Consider the following 19261-nt stretch of genomic DNA (forward strand, 5'->3'; position numbering starts at 1 on the left):
TCCTGCTCCAGCCAGGCTCCAAACTGGGATGTGGGGAACCTTGGAGGCAAAGAAAAGCTCGGCTCCCTAGACTCCAGCCTCCCATTGGCTGTCCTTTGAGGGTAGAGCATGGTGCCCTCCACTCAGTGATGCCCATTCTCCCCCCTCCCGCACATCCCAGTGACTCTCAGCTCCTGGCGATTATCACCCATCCCCCTCAACTTTCCCAGAGTTCCAGCGTGACCCAGCTAGGCTTTTCCTTGTGCCCTCTGAATCACTTCATCTCAAATGGATTCTTCTCTGCTCCTTCCATCTACTGGCCCTTCCTGAAACCTGGCTTCCCCCTGAAGATACGGCTTCCTTGGCCCCCTTTCCCTTCACTTCCTCTCCTTGGCTCACTGGCCAAGGCTTGCCCTCCGGTGCCGCTCCTTCCTCTCTCCCTCTGAAAGCTCTCCTCCTTTGAGCTTCTCTGCTCACCTCTCCCCCCAGTCACAATCCTGCTGTTGTCTACAGACCTCCAGGGCGCTCTTCTTGCTTCCTCAATGAATGGGCTCCTGGCTCACACTATTTCTCCAACTCCTGCCCCCACACTAAGGGACTCTCCCTCACACAGCCCAACCACCCACTCTCCACCTACGCGCCTCCCATGAGCTCTTCCTCCACTCACCTCAGTGACACAAACATGCTCATCCCCTGGATCTTGCCCTCACCCATGGACGTAGGACGTCCACATTCAAGATTTCTGAAGCGCCCTCATCTGGCCACTACCCTCTTACTGTGGGTTCACCTCTCCCTCAGCTTTCCCCTCTGCAATCCCGGCCTCTGTCTGGCCTAAAGCAAACCATCGACCCCTCAGTTCTCTCTCCTCTTCGCTCCATTTGGACTCCTTGGTGAACCAATCCGCCCCTTTCCTCTGGGATCACCAGTGGCATTAGCATTTTGCCCATCGTGCCCAGCCAAGCCTCAACTGTGGATCACCGCCACCATTCACTTCTACACCCATGCTACTTATTGAACGAAGGGGCCGAAAACCAGGCAACCCTTGTAACTGGGGCCGGCACAGACTGGTTACCCAGCCTCCAGGGGTCAACATCCTTGCCTCATTCATTCATTCTCCACAGCTGCTCTTCTAAACCTTTCCATCCCTCCTCTAGCCTTCCATGGCTCCCTCTCTCCCCACTCTCTCAGAGGCCATCCTTGCCATGAGCTCCCTCTTCTTCCCTCTTCCTCATTTCCCATCACTCCGATGTCTTCTGCCCCTCCTTCCTCCACCTCGGGCTCTCATGAAGAAGTGCCCCTCTTCCTCACCACGACTAATCCTCTGCCTGCTGAAGGGATAGCAGGGCCTTCCATCTTCTCCAGCAGATGTCCCTTCTCTCATCCCCACTGATTTCTTTTCAATCTCTGTCCGCTGGCTTATTTCCTTCTGCCTACAAATATGCTTGTGTCTCACCTACCCTGAAAACCCCCTCCCTTAATCCTTCCGGCCCCAATAACTATCATTCTGGAGCTCTCCTACCCTTTGTAGCCAAACTGCCCATCTCTTGGCATTCCTCACCCCTCTTCCTTCTGTTAATGACTTCCAGTTTCTTCTGTAGACAGCGGTGCGTGTTGGTTTGCCTGCTGTCTCCCCCATTTGATTTGTGAGCTCCTTAAAGGCGGGACTGTGATCTGCTTCTTCTGGGGTCCCCCCCCACCGCCTATCTTAATAAGTATGTATTGACTGCCTGGCGAATTGGGAGGACCCAAGATGGATTTCGAAGAATAGTGGAGAGGGTCAGCCAGGCAACCCCCATTAAGGGCCAGTTACTGTCTGGCCGCTGTGCACAGGAGATAGGGAAAAGGGCAGAAGGTAGTCCCTGCCCTCCAGGAGTGCACAGTCACACGGGGAGACAAGAAGCTGACAGACGGGTCCAAAGGAGATCTGGGTAGGAGGAAGAGGAGCCAGCCTCGGAGGGAAGGCGCTGAGATCAAGGGGGACCAGAGAAGGCTTCCGGTGGAAGGTGGAGAAGGATGACGATGGCCAGGGCAGACGTGGGAAGCTGTAGGCTACCATCATCATAACAAGGATGAGAACTTTGATGGGTGCCGGCCTTTGGCAGAGGAGACTGAGGCGCAGGAAGCTTTTAAAGCTTTACAGATCTGGGTCATTCTCTAGCCTAACCCCTTCAGTTGCTTTTTTTTTTTTTTTAAACTCTTACTTCCGATCTCAGTAGCTATTCTAAGACACAAGAGTGGCATGTGACTTGCCCAAGGTCACACCGTTAGGAAGTGCCCGAGCCTAGATTTGAACTCGGCTCCTCCCAACTCCAGATCCGGCGCTTTGTGCAGCTGCTTTGATAGATGAGGCTCGGAGAAGAACAACAACTCTCTCGAGGTTACCCAGCTGGTGTCAAAGCAGAGATTTGAACCGAGGCCCTAGGGGTGGGGGTGGGGGGTGGGTCGGGCCCTTCCCACCTGCTCACTGTATCCCCGGTGTTGGGGGAGGCCGGCGGGAGGGAGCAGGCTGAGGAATTGGCCCGGTCCGCTCCCCAGATTGCTGATCTGACCCAGAAAATCTTTGACCTGCGGGGCAAGTTTAAGCGTCCTGCCCTGCGCAGGGTCCGGATCTCCGCCGACGCCATGATGCAGGCCTTGCTGGGGGCCCGCGCCAAGGAGTCCCTGGACCTCAGGGCTCACCTGAAGCAAGTGAAGAAGGACGACACCGAGAAGGTGAGTCTGGCGGGGAGCCCAAGTCCATGCCCTCCGCTGGGGGGCTTCCCCGGAGCCCGGAGCCCCTGCGGGGAGCCCTGTGGGCATCTGCGGGGCAGGGAAGGCTTCCGGTGGAGGACGGAAGAGGGCTGGGGCCAGGCACGGGACGGGAGGTGAAGGACCGCCAGGGGTCTGGCGAGGGGCGGACAAGGCGCTGGGAAGCAGGCTCCGGACTTTGCCCCTCCCTGCAGGAAAACCGCGAGGTGGGAGACTGGAGGAAGAACATCGACGCCCTGAGCGGCATGGAAGGGCGCAAGAAGAAGTTCGAGGGCTGACGGCCACGGGAACGCGCAGCAGCGGCCGCCCCCGGGCCTAATAAAGCTCCCTCTCCAAGACGAGACGGGGCTACCGAGAGCTTGTGTGGGGGGCGCCGGGGGGGGGGGGGCGGGAGGCCTCTCTGGGAAACGAGGGCAAGCCAGGCCCCCGAGCTCCCCTGCGCCTCGAGATGGGCCCATCCTGCCCTTTGCAGTCCCGGCCTCAGTTTACTCACCGGGCAAACGGTTGGATGTCCTGGGGATCCCCGACGGTCTTTCCAGGCGTGAGCTTGAGCTCCTTCCTGGTCTCCGGAAGGAGGTCGCGGCTCTGAATCCATCAGACTCTGCATAGGAGGCCTCCTGGGCGGGCTCTGAGCTGGGCAATGGGCAGGCAGCCTCAACAGCGATTCCTCGCGCCCTGGCCCCGTCTGGAACCCAGCACTCGGGCAGGATCCAGGCTGCGGGGCGGGGCGGGGAGGGTCCAAGAAGCAAACGTGGAGAGGAGGAGCATCCCCAGGCAAAGGCTGGGAGGTGGGAACTTCTGTGCGTGCAGGAGTAGCAGGAAGGCCCACCTCGCCATGGGCCTGGAGGGAGGCCCCGGGGAGCCACTGGCCAGGCGCAGTTTGGCAGCTTGCGGGCAGGAGGGGGCTTGGAGGCCCAGCTCTAATTCTGTGCCATTGCTTCAGGCTGTCCTGGCACCCGTCTGCCTGCTCCCGGCACGCCAGGACGCCCTCCCCGCCCCAGTCACACACCTGTTGTCCCCATTTAGGACCTGATGTCACCGCTGAGAGACAAAGCAGGGGGGGAGGGGAGGGGGACAATGCCAGAAACAAACCCAGGAGGACGAGAGGAGGGGGGAGAGGGAGAGCCGATGAAGGTCGGCAGAGGCTGCCCAGCTCCCCTCTGGGCAATGTGGGCAAAGCAGAGGGCTGGATGATGAGCTGGGTGGGGGGTGCCACACTCGGGCCACCGAGGCCTCCTGCCACGAGACAGAGGAAGAGAGAAAGTAGCCAGAAAGTGGGAGGAGAGGAAGAGGGGAAGGTCTGGGAGCAGCAGGGGCTCAGGGGAAGCCGGGGATCCTGGGACCCGGAGGGAGCAGTGAGAGCATCCCCTCAGGGAGTGCCGGCAGACGACACCAGGAGAGTGGGGGGGGCAGTTTCTTGGGATCAGAGAATAGGTGGTGGGGAGCCTGGAGAGGCGCCCGTCTATGTGTGTGCGCGTGGAGGGGCCCGAATTGTGGCGGGCTTTAGAAGTCAAACAGCATCATTTTGTATTCGATCGGGGAGGGAAGAGGGAGAGAGCGGGAGGGAGGAGAGGCCGCCAGAGGGCGATCCGAGTGGGGAGAAGGGGCGGCGGTCTGTTGGGACCCAAAGAGGCGAGGACTTTGGAGCCCTCGGGAGGGGGGCAAATCCTCCCCGAGCACAGGACGGCTCCCCAAAGGCAGGCAGCAGATGGACCGAAGGGGAGGCAGAGAGAAAGGGCGAGCCAGCCAATTTGAAGCGGGGAGGAGGAGGAGGAGGAGGAGGAGGGGGAGGAGCCCCGGGCTGGCCCTGCCTCAGCGCCCCTGCTTATGTCTGGAGGCTCCCCCCTCCCCTGCAGCTATAAAGCCCCCGCCTCTCTGCCCCTGACTCAGAGCCCCAGGAGCAGCTTCCCTCCTTTGCTGAAGCTTCAGCCCCAGGTAACTGAGCCAGCCCGGCCTCCCCACCGGGCCCTGCCCCAGGCCGCTCAGCTGGGAGATCCAGGCAGACACGAGAAAGGAAGGGAGCCGAGCCCCAGAGAGAGGGAAAGCCCAGAAGGCGCGAGGGAGGAGGCGGATTTCTGTTCAGGCCTGCCGCCAGGGAGGGGAGGGAAGCGTCCCAACGAGTAGAGCTAGAGCGCCCCCAAAGCGGGAAAGCCTGCCCTGGGCGGAGGGAGCTCCTCGGCCCCCAGGACCGCCCCATGCCCCAGACCAGTTGGTGGGCTGTTGGGACGATGGGGCTGGAGTAACGGGCCTTGAAGGTCCCCGCCAATTCCTAGGTTCTGTGGGTGAGACAGAGACCGAGTAGAGAAGGGAGAGAGGGAGGCAGAGACAAGAGAGAGCCAGAGGACCGGGTGGAGGGGGAGAAAGAGACACCCGGGGGGGGGGGGGAGGGAGAGAGAGGAGACAGTGAGAGCTAGAGAGGACGGAGAAAGGGGGAAGAGGAGAGAGAGGGAGGGAGGAAGAGAGAGATGGAGGTAGGATTAGAGAAGAGAGACAGTGAGAGTCAGAGATAGAGGGACAAAGAGGACAGAGAAAGAGGAGGAGAGAGAAAGGGAGGAAGAGAAAAGAGAGACAGGTGAAGGGAGGAATAGAGAGGAGAGAGTGAGAGACGGACAGAGGGACAGAGTCAGAGAAAGGGAGGAGAGAGAGAAAAGAGAGAGACAGGGATGGAGGTAGGATTAGAGAAGAGAGAGTGAAAGACTGCGAGAGTCAGAGTGAGAGGGACAAAGAGGATAGGAAGGGAGGGAAGAGGAGAGAGAGGAAGGGATAGAGTGGAGAGACAGACACAGACAGAGGGAGGGAAGAATAGAAAGGAGAGAGTAAGAGACAGTGAGAAACAGTGAGAGTCGGACAGAGGGACAGAGACAGAGAAAGGGGAGGAGGAGAGAGAAAAGAGACAGATGAAGGGAGGAACAGAGAGGAGAGAGTGAGAGACAGATAGACAAATGCAGACAGACAGACAGACAGACACAGGAAGAGACAGGAAATCACGAGATACAATTTATACTGGGGGGGGGGGGCGGCTGTTTATGCGTTGAGAGGAAACTTGCTGATCTCTCCACCCCCCTTTCCAGTGCTACTGACCTTGGAAAATTGGCTCCCTCTGTAGGTCTCAGTTTCTCTGTCTGTAAGACTGAGTAGAGGAAGGCCAAGCCTCGTTGCCCTGCCAAGAGCCCGAGCCTGGGGCGGGTGGGCAGCGGTCTGACAGATAGCCTTATGGTCAGGGGTTTGGTGAGGAGAGACAAGCCAGGGTCTGAGTCAGGGCCCGGCTGCTCTGCCCTTATTCGGACATCTCCCTGGCCTTGGCCCCGGCCCGAGACCCCCCAGAAATAGCTTGTGACAGGTCAGGAGAGGGAACCGGGGGCGGCTATTGTCTGTCCCAAGAATGGCCAGAGATAATCTCCCCGATCAGGTTCCTCCCCATCCCCCAATGCCCTGAGACCAGAAGACAGGTGGTGGGGATGGTGGGGGAGGGGCCCCACGTTGCCACCCCCACCCCAGAGATGGCAGCTCCCCCCCTCAGCCACTGTGCATTCCTGGCCTTCTCCCTCCCTCCAGGCCACTGCGACCATGTCGGACGCCGAGGAGCAGGATTATGAGGAGTAAGTATGGGGCGGAGGGGACGGGACTGGGTCCACTCTGATCTCTGGATCTAACTTCTTCCTCTCTCCTGCCCCAACCTGTAGGGAACAACAGGAAGGTGAGTTGAGTTTGGGGCCGGGGGACGGCAGAGCAGGGTCCCTGGGGCTCGAGGGGGTGGGCACTGGGGCTGGGACACCTGGCTCAGAAGGCGCCCGGGGGAGAGGGTCGAGGAAGGAGGAGCGTTAACTCTTTCAGCACCACGGCGCTGTCCACCGGCTCACCACAGTCTTTTCCCCCCTCCTCTATCCGGTCCACCCCATCCCCTCAGAAGAGGAGGCTGCCGAGGAGGAGGAGGAAGGTGAGCTCAACGGGGCGGGGAAGAGGGATGCCTGGGTCCCTGAATCAGGGGTGGTGGCCGGAAGCCGGATTCCTATTGCGGGGTAAAGGCCGAGAGGCGCTTAGAGATCCTGGAGTCCAAACGTGCCCAGTGTACCGCTGGGGGCTGGGCGGTGGCGGCGCTGGGCTGCCGAGTTCACCCAGTGGGTGGGACTTCTCCCCTCGGCACCTGATTCTCCCCTTACCAGCCTCTCCTCTCTCTGCCCTCCTCTCCCCCTCCCCCCTGCACCGCTGGCGGGGCCGCGCCCCTCCCGCAATTCCTCGCTTCTCCCTCTCCCCCCACCCCAGCCCCCGAGGAGTCGGAGCCGGTCGCAGAGCGAGGTATGGTGGTCGCTTCGGTTCCGTCTCCCGGAACATCCAGGCCGCGGCCCCTTTAAGCGCCCCTTGGGCGCCCTCTGAGCAATAACGCTGCCCCCCTTACCCCTTAAAGGGGCCGCACCCACTCCTTTCCCCCACACCTGTCCTCTTCTTTCCTCGATATACATTCAAAGGTTTGGGGTTGGGAGACGGGAGGGATGTCCCGAGCCCCGGGGATGGGGGCTGAATTCCTAACGGGGCACCTGGGACCCTGAGCGGGCGGAGGGGAGTCGCGGTGCCGGGTGAGGGCACATGTGGGGCCCTAAGCTGGAAGCGACGGGGGCCAGGAAACAAGGCTCCCCGCGGGATGCCCCCCCCCCAACGAGTCGTGAATGTATATGGACGCTGTGTGATCCCAGCTCTGCCCCTCCCCTTTTCCCCGGAGGAATCGGTGCCTCCCGGGGGCCAGCATCGGGCGGGAGGCAGCAGCCCCCCCGGCCAGCTTCCCTTCCCTAATTCTCCTTCTCTGTCTTACAGAAGAGGAGAGACCCAAACCCAGGTGAGCCTTTGTCCCAAGCGCGGCCTGGAAGAAGGACCTGGGAAAGAGCTCTCCCCTTTCCCAGGGCGGGGCGGGCCGGGGGCTCCGAAGCCGAAGTCACGCCGGGAGGGAGCCTTTAACGCGGTGGCACGGTGCTAGGGCCCCGGTCCCTGAAAGGACAAAGGACGGGGACTCGGCCGAGCTCACCCCGAGAGCCTTTCTCCGCCCCGCCCCCGCTCCGCTTTAGTCCTTCCCCAAGAGGTCTGAGGGGAGGGGGGAGGTGACCCCGGGGTGAACAGGCTTCATTCTCGGAGCCTCTGTCTCCCACCTGCTCTGCGGAGGGACCCCACCTCTGTTCCCCTTCGCTGCCCCCGCAGGCCCGTGGTGCCGCCACTGATCCCGCCAAAGATCCCCGAGGGCGAGAGGGTCGACTTCGATGTGAGTCATCCCGGGAGCTGGGGGTGGGGGGCGAGGAGGAGCGGGCGGGGCTATCCTCCGGGGTTTCTGGCTTCGCGTTGGCGCGCTCAACACTGAGAATGCACATGGCGCCTGGTGGCTGGCTGGCGCGGGGGACCTCGGAAACGAGGTCCCCACCAACCCCTCCGCCCCAAATGCCACCCTCAGGACATTCACCGGAAACGCATGGAGAAAGACCTTCTGGAGCTGCAGACCCTCATCGACGTACACTTTGAGCAGAGGAAGAAGGAGGAGGAAGAGCTCGTGGGGCTGAAGGATCGGATTGTGAGTGTCGGGCCCTCCTCCGCCCCGCAAAACCCCGAGGCAGATGTCACCGGCCTCACAGACGGGAAAGGGACTTGCCCGAGCTCATAGCAGGGGATGAGGGTCTCTGGCAAAGGAATCTGACCAGCTGGCCCTCGGGTCCACGGTTCTAGGACCTGGAAGGTGACTCCAGCTGTATGGGGAGAAAGAGCACAGGGTCTGAGATTTAAGAGCACCTTGGAATCCACCTTTCCATTTTACAGAGCAGGAAACTGGGGTCCAGAGGAATACAGTGACTTTTGTGCAGAGGTCAAGGTCGCATTATAAGCTGGAACTTCTAGAGAGCATTGAATGCATCTCTTATTTTAGAGGCCACTGTGTGACCCTGGGCAAGTCATTTCACCTTTGTCTGCCTCAGTTTCCCTCAACTGCAAAATGAGGATAATAATAGCATCTCCCAAGGTTGCTGTGAGGATCCAATGAGATAATAATTGTAAAGTGCTTTGCAAACCTTAAAGTACTATAGAAACACTGTAATTGTTATTATTATTATTAGGAGGGGGATTGAGACCCCAAGAGCTAGAAGAAGGGATGCTCCCAGGACCATGAGAATCTGGGTCAGAGCTGGAAATCGGAGCCTCTGATTTCCTTTCTATCCTCTCAGGCTTCCTTCTGACTCTCCCAGGAGTTATGAGGTGTCGTGGGGAAATGGGGGACCAGGGAAAGACCCTTTGTGGGGGGCAATCCTCTCCTCTGTGCAGGAACGTCGAAGAGCTGAGAGAGCCGAACAGCAGAGAGTCCGCACGGAGAAGGAGAGAGAACGCCAAGCCAAGCTGGCCGTGAGGCTCCCCTTCTTGCTCTCCCAATCGCAGAGCCTTCCGGCTCCTTTTGTTTTCTGCTGTGTGGTGGGCCCCCAAGCCAACCCCTCCTGGGGCCTCAGGTTCCCTGATCTCTCAATTGGGGGGCCTGGATTCTGGGGTCTGCAGGCCCTCCCTGTTGGGACGCTGTCTGAGCAATGACTTCACCAGGGAAAAGGATATTTAAGCAGGCTCCTATCTAGGCAAAGCTTACAGGTTCCACCCTGGAGAGAGCCTCTCTGGGCCTCAGTTCCTACATAAATGAATGAATGGGGGCAGCTGGGTAGCTCAGTGGATTGAGAGTCAGGCCTAGGGATGGGAGGTCCTAGGTTCAAATCCGGCCTCAGACACTTCCCAGCTGTGTGACCCTGGGCGAGTCACTTAACCCCCATTGCCTAGCCCTGACCACTCTTCCACCTAGGAGCCAATGCACAGAAGTGAAGGGTTTAAAAAAAAAAAAGAATGAAAAGCTGCTTCCTCTGTGCCAAGCTCTGTGCTGAACCCTGAAGACAGGAAATCTCAAGAGTAGCTCCTCCTCCCTCCAAGGAGTCTGCATTCTGTTAGAGGAGGGCGCAGCTGCAGGGCGCATGGCAAAGCCCCAGCTAAAAAAGCGAGAGGGTGGCCTCTAAGAGCTCTGTGACAAACAGCTGACCTGGCCCTTCCCCACCCTGATCTGTCCCCTGGATGTGGTATAATCTCTTTCTGCACCCCCCCCCCCCAGGAGGAGAAGATGAGGAAGGAGGAGGAAGAGGCCAAGAAGCGGGCGGAAGATGATGCCAAGAAAAAGAAGGTCTTGTCCAATATGGGGGCCCACTTTGGGGGCTACCTGGTCAAGGTGAGGCTGGCCGGGCGTCTAAGGAAGGGGGGGGCTCAGGGCTGGAGACGGGGGCGCTTGGCTCCTCAGTTCATCTCTCTCCCCAACAGGCTGAGCAGAAGCGTGGGAAACGCCAGACTGGCCGCGAGATGAAGCAGAGGATTCTGTCCGAGCGGAAGAAACCCCTGAACATCGACCACATGGGGGAGGAACAGCTCAGGTGGGGCCAGAAGCCCAGGGGGAGGGGGAGGAGGAGGTTCCGAGGGGCAGCCAGGCCGAGACCTCAGGAGAGCCGAGGGGGAGGGGATATGCAGAGATGGAGAAAATGATTAGCCCAAGAGACTGATTTAGACAGAAAAGGCAATCCAGGGGCCGGGGGAGGCCGAGATCAGTGAGCCAGTCAATGAGAACTGGGCCAGCCCTTCCTCTGGGCCAGGCCCTGGGGATGGAAATACACAGACTAAAGCCACCCCTGCTGGAAAGGAACCCAAACCTTAATAGGGAAGACCAGAAGCACGCCAAGCACCGAGAGAAAAATGCCAACAGAGTAATGACGCCCAGCGGCCACGAGGGGGCGACCCGGGCACGTCAGCTCTTGGGCTGGTGGTAGGCTCAAGCGAGGCAGCACCAGGACAGAGCTCTGCCAGGGCTCAAGTACCAGGGCTGGGCTCGTGGCCCTGAATAGAAGGGAGTGAATTCAAGGTCCTCAGCGATGGCACTGAATTAGAGGCAATCGGGAAGGCTTCCTGGAGAGGGCATGGCGTGCTGGAGCTGCCCTCTGGGAAGGAGGAGGGCCCTTCTGGGAGGCGGGGGCAGGAAGGAGCCCAATCCAGGCCCAGGACTCAGGGAGGCAAAGCGGCTCTCAGAGGCTGGGAGAGGACTTCCAACGCCAAATCCAGTGTATAGGTCTTGTTGGAGGCAAGACCAGCCACCGAGGCGGGGCTGCCAAGGGCACATCCTCGATTTTTGGCAAGAGAGACAGAGAGGAGAGCCGGCACTGGGACAAAGCTAGAACCGCGGGGGAAGAGGGGGTTTAGGAGAAAGTGGCGCAAACAGAGAGCTCGAGAGGGGCACAGGAGGAAGATGGCTGCAGGGCAGAAGAGGTGAGGGACGCCCACAGCACGACGGGGGCCAAATTAAAGAAAGAAACAGGGAGGCCAAGAAACCTCGGAGATCAAGTCTGAATGAGGGGCTCAGGGGCAGCTGGGTAGCTCAGTGGAGTGAGAGTCAGGCCTAGAGACGGGAGGTCCTGGGTTCAAATCCGGCCTCAGCCACTTCCCAGCTGTGTGTCCCTGGGCAAGTCACTTGACCCCCATTGCCCACCCTTACCACTCTTCCACCTATGAGACAATACACCGAAGTACAAGGGTTTAAAAAAAAAAAAAAAGAATGAGGGGCTCAGAGCTAAAGAGATACAAATGAAGAAACAAAAACCGACTGAGCCGGGCCCAAACAGACGGAGCTGGGGGTGAGAGAAGTCCAGGGAGGTGTCCCTGGATGGGGTTTGTGGCTGGCTGGGTGGCCGCTGGGCCCATGCCTCGGCCCCACTCCTGCAGGGAGAAAGCCCGTGAGCTGTCCGACTGGATTCACCAGCTGGAGTCTGAGAAGTTTGACCTGACAGAGAAACTTAGGCAGCAGAAATACGAGGTGAGGCCAGGGGAAGCCCGGGGGGCGGCGGATGGGGATGCCCGTCATTCATTCGCCTGAATCGGCCTCTCCGTCCTTTCCCCTCCCCAGATCAACGTTCTCTACAACCGAATCAGCCATGCCCAGAAATTGTAAGTTGGCTTCTGCGGCTCCGTCTCCCCGTCCTCGTCCACCGGCCCCTCCCCGCCTGCTTCCATCCCTCTGATCCTGCTGTTTCTCCCTCTTGCTCCACGTTCCGTGTGTGTGTGTGTGTGTGTGTGTGTGTGTGAGTGTGTGTGTGAGAGTGTGAGTGTGTGTGTATGAGTGTGTGTGTGAGTGAGTGTGAGAGTATGTGTGTGAGAGTGTGTATGAGTGTGTGTGAGTGTGTGTGTGAGAGTGTGAGTGTGTGTGTATGAGTGTGTGTGAGTGAGTGTGTGTGTGTGTGTCTGTCCTCTCCCCCCACCTGCGAGCCTCATCTCTGACTTACTATTAAGGAAAGGCTGAAGCTAGGAAAGGAGGCTCCGAGCAGGGAGAGCCCAGCGCGGCCGGCCAATGCCAGACTAACCCGGCTTCCTTTTTTGGCAGGACTACAAGGCTGGCAGAGCAGGGGAGTGCTTAGAGGGCTGAATGTCTTGGGTCATTCCTGAGGAAGGAGGGGAAGATGTAGGCTAGGAATAGGCTGGCTAAGTGCCTTCAGAGCCAGGGGGGGATGCCTGGCATCTGCACTGCCTCCACCTGGGCACCAGGACCTTTTCCTCAGTCACTGGGATGAAGGCCCACACGGCAAACTTCTCATGTGTGCAGATGGGATGACGGAATGCAGAAGATCTCAAAGGGCTGTTCTGCTAGGCAGGCTCCAATAAGATGCCATTCTCGGGAAGGGGAGGAAAGTCTTACACTTCAGTCCATGGCAGGGGGGTCATAGGGACGTCGAGGTGGAGCTGGAAGCAGCATCAGGGTCATTGAGTTCACTGTCATCACTTCAAGTGTAAAGAAGGCAAGTGACTCGTCCAAGGTCTCACCAACACATCTCACAGGAGTTTAGTTAAGGGGATGAAGGGTGTCCATTGTACAGACTGGGTTGAGGGCAGCCCCTGGGGAAAGGCAGCCAAGATGGCTCCCGTCCTCTGCCTGGCAATGGTGGGAGGGAGGAGGCCGCCGAGGGCTGCCTAGAGGAGGAGGCACCAGCCTTGTTCCTTCTGGCCCTGGTGCGGCCGACGGGCAGGCTGCGTGCCGGGGAGGAAGCCGCCTCTCCTGAGCGCGGGGTGGCCACCGGCCCGGGAGGCCCCGTTTCCCTCCTTGGAGGTCTTCGAGCAGGGGGGAGGCCGCCACTTGGCAAGCGTGTTGGGAGGTGGGTCATGAATGGGACTAGCTGAGTCCGAGAGTCTGTGGACATGGAGGATGCCGGCGTGTCACTGCGCGTGGATGTTTCCGGCTCTTCCTCCTCTCCCCTTCCCTCTCCCCATTCGCTCTTTCCCACCTCTTTCAGGCTGTCTGTCCTTCTGCTTTCAGTTCGTCTTCCTTGGTGCGTCTGTCTGCCTCGGACTCGGCCTCCCCATCCGGGTCTCCCTGGGTCTGGCTCTCTCCCCACAGCTGTCACGCATGCTTCGGCCTTCCCTCTCCCCTCCCTCCTTTTCTTTCCTGGCCTCCCTGCCCTCAGGGCGGACTCGGACACCCTCCGGAGCTCCTGCTGCCCCCGAGCCCCCCATCTGCCTGGGCTCTAACTCTCTTCCTTTCCCTGAGCAGCAGGAAGGGGGCCGGCAAGGGCCGCGTTGGCGGACGCTGGAAGTGAGCCTTCAGTGGAGGAGGGACCCGCGGGAGGAGCCCAGCGCCCCGGCCACGCCGCCCATCTGGGCCCGTCCCAGAGATGCTCCGCGAGCAGCCCCTTCCCTTGCCTGAAATCCCGAAATAAACCAACTCGCTTCTGAGCAGTCCGCCAAGGCCCTGCCTGGTTCTTCCGGAAGGGGGGAGTCTCCGGGCTCGGCTCGGCGGCCTCGTCCGGTCCGCCTGTCCTCCAGACTGGGCGGAGGAGCCCGAGCCCGAGTACTTTGGGGAAGGCCCTCCGGCACTTGCTCTAGTGCAGAAGTGGGCCCAGACACTGTAGTACCAGCTGTGCGGTCTGCAGCAGGGGCGGCGACCTTTTCGGCCGGGAGAGCCACAAACACCACCTTTTTTAAGGCGTCATTTTGTGAGAGCCGTCAGCGCTCCCAGTGTGGCTCCTGTAACGGCGCCTGAAAGAAAATGGACTTTACGGCGCCTGCAGAAAGAGCCATGTCTGGCCCTCGAGAGAGCCAGACGTGGCCGACCCCTGGCCTAGTGGAATGAATGCTGGGTGTGGAGTGGGAGAAGCCCAAGCCCTGCCTTTGGAGGAGGACCCGGCCTGGATGTGGACGACAGAAGGTGAAGCCGGCAGGAGGCTGGGCTAGGCCAGGAGGGCTCAGCGCCCCGGGAGGGCCTCGTTCAGTCCCGGCACCTCTTCTTGCTCGTCATCTTAGCCATCTAAAAAGTCGGTCCCCTGGCATTTATTTAGCACCTGCTGTGTGCTGGATGGCTAAGGAAGGGCTTCTTTCTGGCTCGACGGGCCTCTGACCCGGGCCCCAGGGAAAGCCCAGAGGGCCTATTTCAGCCCACTCTCCCCCCAAAAGGAGCAGGCAAGCACGGGAGGCGCCGTACGTAGGACGGCTATTTTCCGCTCGGTACCAAGGAAACGCTTCCAGGCTTCTGGAGCGTCCCATAGGACTGTGTGTTGGCCAGGCACTTCCCCTCCACCTGGGCTTTGCACCGTCCCAACAACCCCCCCTCCAGGCTAGGCTCGTCCTCCCTTCTTGGCGTCCTCTCTGAAAGGAGGGTCCCTGCTGGGGGCATCTCTCAAGGATGGTCCCCTGGAATGGTTGGCCAATCAGCTGCCCAGGCTCGGGGGCAGAAAGCTCAGCGGGACCCTGGTGGGCTGAGGCCCGGGCTGGGGAGAGGGGCGGGACGAGTGCAGGCCGTCCTCCTTTCACGGTCCACTCAGGGGTCAATAAGGAGCCTGGCTCGTCATCAGAAAGCAGGACGTCCCCCGGCGTCCGGGGCCCCGAAGGCCGGGCACAACCGATTCCAAAAGAGTGTGGGGGAAATGGAGCCAAGTTCCTAAAGAAAGGAGCAAAATGATTTAGAAAGTGTTTGCTCTGTGCCAGGCTCTGTGCCAGGCACTGCCATGCAAATACCAATGCAAGATGCCCTCAAGGAGCTGCCGCTGGAACAAGAAAGGTGACCCTCGCCTGGAAGTGGGAGCTGTGGAGGGGCGCTTTGGGGAGGAAACTGAGGCAGTACATGGATGGTGCACTAGTTGGCACTCTGGACCTGGAGACAGGAAGATCTGAGTTCAAATGTGACCTCAGGCTAGCCGTGTGACCCCGGACCAGACACCTCACCGCCGCCTGCCTCAGTTTCCTCCTCCAGAGTACCGTGAGGATAAAATGAGACAATATTCTTACAGCACCATACGATGAAAGTTCCCGGGATGATGAGGAGGCCCAGGGGCGACAGACTGAGCCCCAGCACCTGGGAACAAAGGGTGTCCACAGAGGTGGAGACAAGCGGCTCTGTGGGCAGCTGCAGCGCAGAGGATGAGGTTGTGGAGTAGGGATGAAGCTGACCTGAGTTTTGAAGGAAACCGAGGATTTCAAGAGAGAAAGACAAGGAAGGAGGGGAGGCTCCAAGCGTGTAGAGTAGAATAAGGTGTGAAGACTAGCAAGATAGCAAGAGCCAGTTTATGTAGACCTCCAAGTGCCAAAGAGAATGATCCCAGCAGTAATAGGGAGCCATTGGAGTTTATTGAGCAGGGGAGTGATATGGCCATCACTTTAGGGAAATCATTCTAGTAGCTGTAGGAGGGAGGGAGGAAGGGAGGAGGAGGGAGAGAAAAAGCAGGGGAGGCCAATAAGGATCAATCAATCAACATTCATTAAGCACCTCCCATGTGCCAGGCACTGTGCTAAGTCTTAGGGATCCAAAGAGGCAAAAGATAGTCCCTGTCCCCCAGGAGGAGCTCCCAGTCTAATGGGGGATGGGGGTGGAGAGGAGACTATAAGGAAACAAATAGATACAGAAAAACCATAGGCAGGATAACTAGGAGATAACGAAGAGTGGGAAGGCACTAGAATTGAGAGGCTGGGGAAGGCTTCCTGTAGGAGGTGGAATTGTAGCTGGATCTTGAAGCAGGGAAGGCAGGAGATGGAAATGAGGAGGGAGAGCATTGCAGGCCTGGGGAATAGCCAGAGAGAATGCCTAGAGCTGAGAAACGGGACAGCCAGGAGGCCGGCCAGGGTCACTGCCCTGAGTAGGTGCGGGCGAGCGTGACTCACCCTTTAGGAAAATCTCTTTGGTGGCTAACTGAGGATGGAGTGTGGAGCCTGGAGCACCCGTTGCCGTAATCCAGGGACAACGTGACGAGGGTGGGGGGCAGCGTCAGAGGAGAAGAGATGTCACAGAGGAGAATTCTACAAGAGAAGCTGCTGAGCTGAACCGGGCAGGCCTTGGCGCCATATTGGATCAGAGGATGAGAGACAGCGAGGCGGCCCGGCTGACTCCTGGCTTGGAGCCTGAGCCATGCCCTCCCCAATGATAGCGAAGGAAGGAGGTGGGAGCGGTTTAGGGGGAAGTTCTGAGTTGGAAACGTCTACTGGACCTCCAGTGTGAGATGTCTCAAAGACAGCTGGAGGTCCCGAGAGAGTCTGAAGCAGGAGAAGTCATCAGCATCATGAAATCCCCAGGAGCTGATGAGGTCACTAAGTGAAGGGGGCCCGGGACAGAACCCTGAGGGTCACCCAGGGCAACAGGGCACGAGCCGGAGGAGGATCCAGCAGAGGAGACAGAAGGAGGAGTCGGAGAGGTAGTAGGAGAACCCACCAAGAGGAGAGGGACCAACAGAGAGGTCCGGGAGAATGAAGATCAAGGAAAGGTCCTCGAATCTGGCAACTCGGATCATTGGTAGCCTTGGAGAGAGGAATGGTGGCAGTCAGAAGGCCAGATTGTAAGGGGTTAAGGAGAAAGTGGGACCCCAAAAGTAGAGGCACCTATTAGAGGTGCCCTTTTCAAGGCAGTTAGCCACACCCCAAAGGGCTCCATGATAAAAAAAAAAAACAAAAAAACAATGCCATCTGCTTCCCGAGAAGGAGCCAGGAGTTCGAATCTAGACCGAAGCGAGCAAACCTTGGGCATTTTCTTTCTGAACTCATTTCTGGTCGAGTTTCTTTCTACAGAAGGAGTAATAGGGAAGGCTCTTTTACATGACTGCACATGTAAAATCTATATGCGCCTGCTTACCAGCTTGGGGGGGGAGAGAATTTGAGGTTTAATTTTTTTATTTTTTTAGAAAAATTATCCATGGTTACAGGATTCATGTTCTTACTTTCCCCTTCATCCCCCCAAACACCTCCCCCCCCATAGCCACTGGTTTTAACATGTGTCATCTATCAAGACCTCTTTCCATATTATTGATAGTTGCATTGGTGTGGTCGTTTCGAGTCTACATCCCCAATCATGTCTGCCTCAGCCCAAGTGTTCAAGCAGTTGTTTTTCTTCTGTGTTTCCTCTCCTGTAGTTCTTCCTCTGATTGTGGGTAGCGTCTTTTCCATAAATCCCTCAGAATTGTCCTGGGTCACTGCGTTCCTGCTAGTACATAAGTCCATTACATTCGATTGTACCACAGTGTATTGGTCTCTGTGTACAAAGTTCTTCTGGCTCTGCTCCTTTCACTCTGCATCAATTCCTGGAGGTCTTTCCAGACCACATGGAATAGGAGGAGAGAATTTGAGACCCAAAATTCTTTTTCACATGTTGGAAATTTTGTACAATTAGGGGGAAAATTAAATTAAATTAATAAGAAAAAAGTTTAGGTGCAAAGGGCAGAAGAGGTGGTGCAGTGGATAGTGTGCTGGGCCTGGAGTCAGGAAGCTCTGAGTTTGAATGCAGCCTCAGACATTCATTAGTTTTATGACCTTGGGCAAGTCAGTTGGCCTCTGTTTGCCTCAGTTTCCCAACTATAAAATGGGGATATCAATAGCACCCACTCCCAGGGCTGTTGTGAGGATCAAAGGAGATGCCTTAGCGCTGGGAAGGGCTCTGAACACCAAACAGAATTTTAGCCTTGGTCCTGGATAGGACTTCCGGCCCTCATCACTTCTCACCCAGCTTGCTGCAATCACCTTCCAACAAACAGGGCCATCCGACTAGATGCCCCTCCCCTCTCGTATGGTACTTGGCCCTAGGGTGACCTCCAGGCTCCTTTGGAAAGGGGAGTGCCAACGAGCTCTCCATGGGTACTCTGGCACCTGCTCATCCCCTCCAAGGCCCAGGAGATTGTCCTCCAGGCCCATTCCCGTCCCCACTGTCTGGCGAATCCTCAGTCTCTCCCTCTCTGCTGGCTCGTTCCCTACTGCCTTTGATTATGCCAAGTCTCTGCCGTCCTGAACACAACCTCCCCTCCTTCACAGCCTAAAGAGAATCATAAATGACTGAGAAGAGTAACAGCTGGCATTAGTAGAGCACATAGTGGGAGCTCTACTAGTCATTTATGATTCTCTTTAGGCTGTGAAGGATGGTGGTGTTGAAGAAAGGATGTGCTGAGGGTGTGTTCAGAGCCCTTCCCAGCCGGCCCCCTCTATCTCTCTGCTCTTACACTTGACTTCTCTTCTGTGTACTTTGTGGGACACACTGGCCTGCCCTCTTGCTGTTCCTTGCACAGGCTTCCTTCCAAACGCAGCTCAGGTTTCTCTTATGAACAAGGCAATCTGGGAGGGTTTAGCCTAATATTTCTTGTCACTGCCCCTGGTACGGGCCTCAGCCTCAGAGCTATCGGCTTTTCTGTCTCCACCGGAGTCTTTCCACACCATCTGAGGCCCTTCGAGGTCTGGAGGACCCTCCTGGCGAGAAGAGCCTCTGTTCCCGTGACGGGCTGGGGCCCCATCAGGCCGGCTCCGGCCCCCATACCTGCCGAGTCTCGAGGCTGCAGATGTCTGTTCTCATCATGGGACACCAATGCCTTTTGTCCAGCTAACCCGGAGACTTTGGGCGTCTTCTGTGGAAGTGGTCCAGGCACGATGTCAGCCAGGAGAAAGGCGCCTGGTCCTATCTTCTAACAAGGGCTCTTTCCTCGGGTCGCTTCCCACGCTTACCTCCCGGTCCTGCCCTCTCTCCATGATCTCTTCCTTATCCCGTCTATGGCTTGCTTGTGCATAGTTGGTGGTACGTTGTCTCTCCCATTAGACTGTGAGCATCTGAAGGAAGGGCAGGGACTGCCTTGGTGCTTAGCGTTTGATGCTTGGCCCAACAGGAGGCGCTTAATACATACTTGGACAGGAGGGACGTGCGAGCTAGAGATCCTGAAACTGGGTGGAGGAGGGGAGGGATAAGGGAGAGTGAGGAGCTCAGGAAGACCGCGGGAATTCGGACTCCTACTGCATCACCTTCTACTAGTTGCCCAGATTCCACTTCCCGGCCTGCCGCGAGACGCGCCGACGTCTCGGCCATAAGGCTCCGCTCTCCCCGCCCAGGCTCCGGCCGATTCTAGGCCTAGGACTGCACTTCCCGGCGTGCCCCAGGGCTGAGGCGCTGGAATTCCCCAGTGCGGACAAAGTCCTCTTTGGAGGAGTCTTCCGGAGGGACTACACTTCCCAGCGTGCTCGAGGGTTGAGGCCAGCAGAGCGCGGACACGGACTACAATTC

The 19261-nt window shown here is 58.3% G+C and overlaps 2 protein-coding genes across 10 annotated transcripts in view; both read left to right on the plus strand.

Moving 5' to 3' along the window:
* LOC123240829 (troponin I, cardiac muscle-like) overlaps positions 1-3016 on the plus strand; it is a 12906-nt gene extending 9890 nt beyond the window's left edge. The window contains exons 2-3 of the mRNA XM_044668544.1: positions 2402-2691; positions 2922-3016. Of these exons, the coding sequence (XP_044524479.1) occupies positions 2402-2691; positions 2922-3005 (374 nt within the window). The 3' untranslated portion in view covers positions 3006-3016. The remainder of the gene's footprint in view (positions 1-2401; positions 2692-2921) is intronic.
* Positions 3017-4597: 1581 nt separating this feature from the next.
* On the plus strand, positions 4598-13488 carry TNNT1 (troponin T1, slow skeletal type). Of its 9 annotated transcripts, none has more exons than XM_044667255.1 (14): positions 4598-4662; positions 6283-6326; positions 6411-6424; positions 6635-6664; positions 6991-7023; positions 7537-7558; positions 7915-7975; positions 8162-8278; positions 9019-9096; positions 9836-9949; positions 10039-10148; positions 11485-11575; positions 11666-11706; positions 13301-13488. In XM_044667255.1, exons 2-14 carry the CDS (start codon positions 6295-6297, stop codon positions 13344-13346), a joined length of 789 nt encoding a protein of 262 aa, XP_044523190.1. In that variant the 5' UTR covers positions 4598-4662; positions 6283-6294; the 3' UTR covers positions 13347-13488. The 9 variants fall into 9 exon arrangements, with proteins under 9 accessions (XP_044523190.1, XP_044523191.1, XP_044523192.1 ...); XM_044667256.1 differs by having other exon boundaries at positions 7540-7558; XM_044667257.1 differs by having other exon boundaries at positions 6638-6664.
* Positions 13489-19261: the final 5773 nt, after the last annotated feature.

Source organism: Gracilinanus agilis, chromosome 3 (assembly GCF_016433145.1).
Source record: "Gracilinanus agilis isolate LMUSP501 chromosome 3, AgileGrace, whole genome shotgun sequence".
Classification (NCBI taxonomy): Eukaryota; Metazoa; Chordata; class Mammalia; order Didelphimorphia; family Didelphidae; genus Gracilinanus; species Gracilinanus agilis.